Here is an 8,773-nt window from a genome sequence, read left to right on the forward strand (position 1 = left end):
CACAACTGTCTAAGCACATGATTGCTATGGGAAATGATTGGCTCTCAAGGTTACGGAGACAGATGTTGGCCACTGTGGTCATGCGCTTAGACGGGAACATGACTGCTGGATTCAGAAGTGAGCAGAAGCCGCGGGACAGGAGCAGCCGGGCATCAAGAGGTGAGTATTTCTTGTTTTATGATATTTGGAGCCCCGCAATGTTTTTCAACTGTATTGAAAGTGGCGCTATTGCCAGGGGGGCCCTATAGTTAAAACGGCCCTTGTGCAAGTAATGGATGTTGTAGATATCCATTACTTATGAACTCAATCAAGTTTGGTTCTTGCACAAAGCTAAATATCCACTGCCATAGACCGCTAATTCAATAACTCCTAGCTGCTACCCAGAAAAGACTTCTGGCAGGTAAGCCTGCAATCAGAAATGAGGCTTTCCAAACCAAAGGCAACCCCTTCAACCATTCTTCATGGTTACAATTTAATATCAAGATGCATATATCAGCATTTCATTTTGTAACTCCGGAAACTACGATTTATTATAGATCTCCTGAAAATGCTCCATCAATGTCAACAAGACACAATGCCAAAAAGCCTCACAGTACTGAAAGCACTGAAGCATACGCAATAACCGGTTGCATGGTTCTAATAAAAAAATTGCTCAATATTTAACGCTTACATTAATTCCAATCTTCAGATCTTTCTTATGTAACCCGAATTCTCCCTCTTACTCATTCAGTTGGTCTAAAAAAAATATATCAAGCTTTACGTTAATACAAGAGAGAGAATCCTCTTTGATGTCCGTCATGGATGTTAACATATCCCATGTCGGAGGATGGAGATAAGCCCAGAGAAGAATTTGTTAATTGCTTTTGAACTTGGTGGTGGAGATAATTGCTTGATTGTCCCAGCAGGGATCCAGTTCCCATTGTGCCTACGATGGTGAAGAAAAGCTTTCAGAAAATTACACAGATTCTCAGCTCGACTCTTACTAACAGAACTGGTAAATGTTGCAGCTGAAGAAAAGTAACCGGGAAGCAAATATAACCGTAGTGTTTTACATGCACAAACTGTGTATAGCTGATAGTTGATGTCCACGTGACTATGGCTTATGTCTGCATTCTTAAATTGAAATTGGCCTCTATAAAGTAGTATTTCAGGATGTACAATGATCTTTCTAATTTGAAACCCTAATAACTCACATTTATTGATACTCAAAAACAGAAATTTGATATCAATAGAAAAAGAAACTCAAAAAGCTTTGTTGCAGATGGCTAAGCTCTCAAAAAAGCATGACATAGTGATCATGGGAGATTTTAACTATCCAGACATTTGTTGGGAATCTCTCTCAGGTAAAAGTAATGGGTCCAACAAATTCTTATCAGCTCTTGCTGACAACTTTATCTTCCAAAAGGTAGAAGAGAAAAAAAGGGGATCTGCTATCTTGGACCTAATTCTTACCAACTCAGGAGGGAATGGTTGAGGAAGTAAGGGTGGCTGGGACCTTAGGAGGCAGTGATCATGCTATCCTTGAATTTTGGATAAAAAGAGGAGGAGGACCTGAGAAAACTTGGATTGGATTTCAGAAAGGCAGATTTTAATGAACTCAGAAAGAGGATAGGAAGAATCCAATGGCTGGATGTTCTTAAGGACAGAAATGTCCAAGAAGGTTGGGAAATATTGCGAAATGAGATTCTCAAAACACAATCGCTAACAATCCCTAAAAGAAGGAAGAATGGGAAGCATTTAAAGAGACCAGGATGGATGAACACAGAACTTCCACACATGTTAAAAAGGAAGAAAAATATGTTTATCAAATGGAAAGAGGGGGGGGGGGGATATCTAAAGAAGAATATAATGCGGTCTGCAGAAACTATAGGGCAAGTGTCAGAAAAGCTAAAGCTAATAATGAATTGAGGCTTGCAAGAGAGGCCAAAAGAAATAAAAAAGGATTTTGGGGGGTATATCAAAAGCAAAAAAAAGGCAATGATGCTATTGGATGCTTACAAGATGAAAATGGTGAATTGGTTAAGAATGATGTTGAGAAGGCTGAACTTTTAAATTCCTATTTTGTATCTGTTTTCTCCCAGAAAGTAAATGGAACATCAACTGATCTTTCCTGTGCTATTGGGGGAATAAAAGAATACAGGCTGCCTATAAGCAGAGAGATGGTGTTGGAACACATAGCTAACGTAAATGAATTCAAGACTCAAGTTTCAGATGAATTACATCCTAGGATACTAAAGGAAGCAGTGGGGGTAATTGCTGAACCACTCGCTATAATCTTTGAAAATTCCTGGAGAACAGAAGAAGTCCCAGAAGATTGGAAAAGGGCAAATGTTGTCCCTATCTTCAAAAAAGGGAAGAAGGTGGATCCAGGAAACTACAGGCCTGTGAGCCTGACTTCTATACTGGGAAAGATCTTTGAGCAAATTATTAAACAGCATGTATGCAAGTACTTGGATAAAAATGTAGTAATTAACCAGAGCCATGCCAGACGAATCTGATTTCCTTCTATGACAGAATCACCGACTGGGTTGATCAGGCTAATGTGGTAGATATAGTATGTCTTGACTTTAGTAAAGCATTTGACAAAGTATCTCATACCATACTTATTGAAAAAATTACCAAATATGGGATTGACAAAGCAACTGTTAGGTGGATTCACAACTGGCTGAGTGATCGTTCCAAGTGGAAGAATGTATCAAGTGGGGTACCACAAGGCTCTGTCCTAGGCCCAGTGTTGTTGAACATTTTTATAAATGATCTGTGGGAGGGAATTGATGGGAAACTGATCAAATTTGCAGACACACAAAAGCTAGGAGGAATAGCTAACACTAGGGAAGAGAGAGTATGCAAAAAGATCTAGAAAAGCTTGAACAGTGGGCGGCGACTAACAGAATGGTATTTAACAAGGAAAAATGCAAAGTCCTACATCTGGGCAAGAAAAATGAAAAAAGAACATACAGAATGGGAGGAATTTGGCTAAGCAGCAACACATGTGAAAAAGACTTGGGTATACTAATAGATCATAGACTGAACATGCGTCAACAATGTGATGCAGCAGCCAAAAAGGCAAACCCAATTTTGGGATGTATTAAGAGAAGCATAGAGTCTAGATCACATGAGGTAATTATTCCCCTCTACTCTTCCTTAGTAAGACCTCATCTGGAATACTGTGTCCAGTTCTGGGCACCCCACTTTAAAAAAGACATAGACAAACTGGAGCAAGTTCAGAGAAGAGTTACCAAAATGGTGAGTGGTCTGCAAATCATATCCTATGAGGAACAGTTAAAGGATCTGGGAATGTTTAGCTTGAAAAAAAGAAGGCTGAGAGGAGACTTAATAGCCGTCTACAAATATCTGAAGGGCTGTCACAGTGCAGAGGGATCAGCCCTATTCTCATCTGCACAAGGAAAGACTAGAAGCAATGGGATGAAACTAAAAGGAGACACAAATTAGATATTAGAAAAAACTTTCTGACAGTGAGGGTGATCAATGAATGGAACAGGTTACCACAGGAGGTGGTGAGTTCTCCATCAATGGAAGTCTTCAAACAAAGGCTGGACAGATATCTGTCTGGGATGACTTAGTGAATCCTGCACTGAGCAGATGGTTGGACCCTGAAGGTCCTTTCCAACTCTACCATTCTATGATTCTATGAAACAAAATGACTTATAACGGTGTCTGTCATTTTAGCAGAAACAAAATGGCACTGCAAGAAGTGATTTTTTTTCTTCTGGTAAATATGGTGGAATCTGCTATGGAGGCTTCAGCATAGATGTAAACACAACACTTCTGTCCCATTGTTCCTGCAATTTAACCAAGTCAAAGGCACATTTTGGTTCCTAACTCCATCTCAAGCAATATCTACACCCTATCTTTGTTATGCAAACTATTATAGATGTGAACCTTCATATGGATGATGATTTGGAAGATTCTGGAATTGCGAAAATAGAAGGAAGTGGGCAAATGAGATTAATTTCTCACAGGAGGTCCATAAGTTTAATACTCATAACTAACATAACATAAGAATAATAAAGTCTTTGATATAATTTGGGGGAGATCATCTTTAATTCTAGTATAAAATAGTTCTTACTCCTTATTGGCTGGATGCTTACCAGCCATAATATATGTAGTCCTTTAATTATTGTGTTGTCTTTTTTTGTAGATTTAGAAACGCAAAATGAAATCGTCCGACTCAGTGAAGTTGAAGCAGAAGGCAGTCCACGCACACCAACACCAGAGCCAACCAGCGCAGAGCCAGACGAAGAATACGACTCTCCAGAGACTTCAGACAGCTCTGCTGAAGTACTAGACACAAGGACCCTGGTCCCTGATGTACCATACAGTCCTGAGAAGGGTTCAGAGGACAGTTGTGCTTCAGCACAGGACGGTGAGAAGGAGCGTAAGAATAGGGAACACTTGTACTGCTCCACATGCAAAGTCACTGTGAACTCCGCATCTCAACTAGAGGCACATAATGCTGGTGAGTGAAGTCATAGTGCTGTGATATGCTCCGATGTGCCATTATGAAGGCTTATAGATATCTACATAAATGGGACCTAGCCTGGTAACTGATATCTAAACCACTGTGTTGGATAATAGGTCCATAGAATCAATCAAACAACCATGCAGTCCAAGCAGTAGAACGAACCAACACTTAAAGTCTTTATAACTAAGATTCAGTGTCCAACCTTGTCAATGGTTTTGCGTTGTGTACATACAAATCTAGCTAAACCAAGTTTTAGTATCTAGTGTAAGGTCTTCCTACAAAAATGGAAGCTTGAATTACTCGATAGTAATGTCTATGGCTTTAGTTGATGGTTTTAACCCTTTGCAATCCAATTTTGGCTTCAGGGTTTCCTAGGGGTTTTTCTCTTTCTGCCATTATACAATAGCGCCATCTGCTGGCTGGAGCGGTCTCTGACAACAGAGCGGCCAGTAATCTACAGTAAGAATACCCTCCTAGACATCTTCCGATATTGGAGCTGTACAGCTTTCAATCAGAATGTCTTTAGATGTCAGACAGTGGATTGGAAAGGGTTAAAAGGGTTGTCCAGTTACCGGACAACATAGACCCTGTACCACCAATTATGTTAAAATAATAACAAGAGCAGTACTTATCCCTCCTCTGCGGCGGGGATCCAGTGCTGTAGCCCTACCGTCCTCACAGAGTTTGTTGTGGAGATGATGTCACAGGAAATCATCTAGCCACTGCAGCCAATCAGAGGCTACAGCATGAAAACCCATTCCCCTGGCATCAGTGCTCACATCCTGGGCGCCATGGTGCCAAGAGTTTAGAACGGTGATGGTCAGGTGTCTTCTTCTAACATCATCTTTCACAACAAACACTGGGAGGACGTTGGGGCTACAGCGCTGGATCCCCATGGCAGAGGAGGGGTAAGTACTGTTATTTTAACACAGTTGGTGCTATAGGAGCAATGTTGACTGGTAACTGGACAACCTCTTTAACCCTTCCTTAGGAAATAAAGATATGTCAGTATATTTTCTATAGAGAGCTACAGCAAGGCAGTTGGACGATAAAATAGTATATATCTTTTTGAAGGTGCAAAGCACAAATCCATCCTAGAAGGACAGAGCACCCACTCTAGAAGAGGAAGAGGCAAAGCACTGAGTCGTGCTTCCCGGAAGCCCAAGCGGATTGGCAACAAGACCAGCATTGGCATCCAAAATAAAGCCTTTCACTGTCCTGTTTGTGAGATCCATGTCAACTCTGAAACTCAGCTCAAACAGGTGAGGCATGCTGTGTTGTTCGTGGACAACGAATTACAAAAATTGCAGAATGTTTGACATCCACTGCTTAAGGCCCCCTGTCCACGGGCGAGGCAGAATATCGCTAGCGCTATTCCGCCGCAGGGGAGAGAACTGACAGTTCTCTGCAGTGAGCCTATCTGACAGATAGGCTCACCGCGGAGAATCGTGGCAAATCGCAGCTTGCCACGATTTGAGTCCCGCGAGCAGAGAATCGCTATGATTCTCCGCTCGTGGACAGGGGGCTGCGCTTTCCATAGCAACGCTATGGATTATCGCCGCGAGTAACACAATGCGAGATCATCCACGGACAGGAGGCCTTAGTGTCTGGACAAATCAGACATGAATCAAAGAAACAATGGACCACATATATTGGCTAACCAAATGTTTCCACTTGTTTATAGCTAATCCTATTAGTTGCTTTAAGTTTATGTAATCTTCTGCCTTATTGTAGAATTACAAGCTGAGAATCACTATTCATTAATTCAGAATTCCTTAACAAGGTATTTAAAGTTGAGTTTTCTTAACCTGACAAACTCTTTAAACTTTACAACTGTTCTGATTCTTAGGAGAACCTCAAGGACTCTCCCATAGTCTTATAATATATCTTGGTGCTGCCAACTATGATGAAGCTTTTATGGGGACAAGCAATCGTACGAATAATCATTCGTCCACTAATAGAATCTGAATCGACTTGTGTGAAGGCCGAGCGCTGATCTCGTTGATCAGCGCCCGCGAAGAAAGTGTTTTAGGCAGCACAACTTGTTTATATGAGATCTTTGGGTGTGCATTCTTTTAGGGTTGAACATTACCCTTACAATCAAGTTCGTAACACTGAAAAAAGTGTATAGGCACATCAAAGATGAAATGCATGTATACTTTTATAGATTCCAACGTTTCGGGTGAGATTACCCTTCTTCAGGCATGGGATGTGGTCAGCTATGAACAGAGGCCTGAATCAGGCTTAAAAGTGACAGGAAGCTAACCTGAATGAACAAGGTGTCTGAAGCTGACTTCCTCTGCTGCATCTTCAGGCATCTCTTTCATTCAAGTTTCCTTCCTAGCATTTTAGAGCCTGCTTCAAGCCTCTGTTCACCTTATCGCTGACCTCATCCTTTGCCTGATGAAGGGTAATCTCATAAGAAACATTGCATTGCAATATATAAATAAAAATTGATATTCCAGCGGTATTGTATAAACTCTTTGGAATCGATGAAATCATTCAAGCATTTCATCTTGGTCTGCCGTTTCTTGATCTATCCATTTTCTTGAGTGTTATAAATTGATCAGCGCTTGTCATAGCCGACATACTCATTCATGTAAAAGGACCCTTAAATTCAAAAAATCTATTTGTCATGTTTTCTCAGCATATGAGCAGCAGACGACATAAAGACAGACTTGCCGGAAAACCTCCAAAACCTAAATACAGCCCATTTAGCAAGTTGCAGAAGAATGCTGCTCTAGCGGTGAGTATGACTTGGCCAAATGTACACTAATGCAGGGTATACCATATATCCATCCTGTGCAGCTGCTCGGGTGCCTTGAAGACAAGGGCACCTATTGCCACATTAAAAAGAAAATAAAAATGCTTCATACTTTCTGTTAGACTGTATTAAATGGTCTCTATTAATTATCCATTGGCTCCTAACTTCTAGCAGACTGCGATCCTCCGGAGATATTGAGTGGCACAAGGATGTGCTAGTGAACCAAAGTGAAGAATTTCCATCATGGGCTTCTTGCTTTTGAAAAATTAGCTGGCAGGCAGCAAGGTGCCCGCTGCTGTATGTGCCAACCCAACTCCCATATCCATCCTTTTTTCAAATCATTCCTTTACCTTATGGGGTGGTGGTTGGCATATTAATGGCACACACAACCAACGTACCTACATTCAGTCAGACTGGATGTGAAGACATCCGATGTGCTCTTTATTAGTCTGTGCAAAATATTTGCAATATCAAATTGGAAATTGATAATAGTGTTTAGTGCTCACCTGAACCCCATATGATGCCTTGGATGAGCACCATTCACCTCAATAATCTGATTGATATGTCAATGTTAGGCAGGTTACACATGGCGTAAAATAAGAACTGACCTTGGGTCTTGTAGTTGTCTTTCATTTAACTGTTTTATGTTTTCACAGACCAGACTGGCTCTACATAAACAGCTGACTAAGACTTTGGCCGCTCGCTTTCTTCCAAGCCCCCTCACGCCGACAGCTGTCTGCACACTTCCAAGCCCTCTTACTCTACGTCCTGCCACGGCTGCTGCTCTCTTCCAGACTCCCCTGCTGGGAACAGCTCTTTTCCGAAGCCCCCCACCTGCTCTGCGGCCTTCTCCTGCACCCATTATGTTTGCTCCTTATTAGCCTGGCATAAATTGCAGGACTACAAAGAGAACATTGTAGAGGTGAAGCTGTAATGACCGCAAAGCTGCCTCCCCCAAAAGGCATCAAAATATATATCATTGTTGCTTCGCTCATAATCCAAAGCACATCTACCATCTTGGACATTGGTGTTAGCTATCCAAGCCATACCGCTAACAGACTAGGATGGACAGCCATAGTTGCCCATGTCAGACTGTTTCTATGGATGGTGGCAGGGGAAGTGGTCTCCATACCTTCCATTGCACTGGGGCCAGTAGGCAATTATTTGGGAGAAATAGGCCCAAACATCCCTGGTGGGTCAGAAGAGTGATCACATGGGGAACGAATAGCAATAACATTGTTTCAGAACAAGTATTTAATGATGTGAACGTCTAACATGCCAGTAAGGCCTGGAACAAACTCATTGGAGTAGAATCAAGGTAAAGGTCTCACGGTTCCAAATGGCCCACACAGTCATTCTTCACATGCAATAGAGTCTAAAAGTTTGGTAAATCAAAGAATCCTGGCTTGAGAGAAGTCAAAAGTACATAATGTTAGCAAAAAGGCCCAATATGCTTGGTATACACTATCCTACCAAAAGTAAATAGACAACTGAGCAAAAATTAAAAGTAGTATTTATTTACA

At 41.4% G+C, this 8,773-nt stretch overlaps 1 protein-coding gene across 1 annotated transcript in view; it reads left to right on the top strand.

Annotated features, from left to right (window-relative positions):
- The window catches only part of ZNF385C (zinc finger protein 385C), a 295,990-nt gene extending 287,859 nt beyond the window's left edge, over positions 1 to 8,131 (top strand). The window contains exons 6-9 of the mRNA XM_066585843.1: positions 4,163 to 4,480; positions 5,561 to 5,748; positions 7,134 to 7,232; positions 7,907 to 8,131. Coding sequence (XP_066441940.1) covers positions 4,163 to 4,480; positions 5,561 to 5,748; positions 7,134 to 7,232; positions 7,907 to 8,131 — 830 coding nt within the window. The remainder of the gene's footprint in view (positions 1 to 4,162; positions 4,481 to 5,560; positions 5,749 to 7,133; positions 7,233 to 7,906) is intronic.
- The last annotated feature ends 642 nt before the right edge of the window (positions 8,132 to 8,773 follow it).

The sequence above is a fragment of the Eleutherodactylus coqui genome, chromosome 13, assembly GCF_035609145.1.
Source record: "Eleutherodactylus coqui strain aEleCoq1 chromosome 13, aEleCoq1.hap1, whole genome shotgun sequence".
NCBI lineage: Eukaryota > Metazoa > Chordata > Amphibia > Anura > Eleutherodactylidae > Eleutherodactylus > Eleutherodactylus coqui.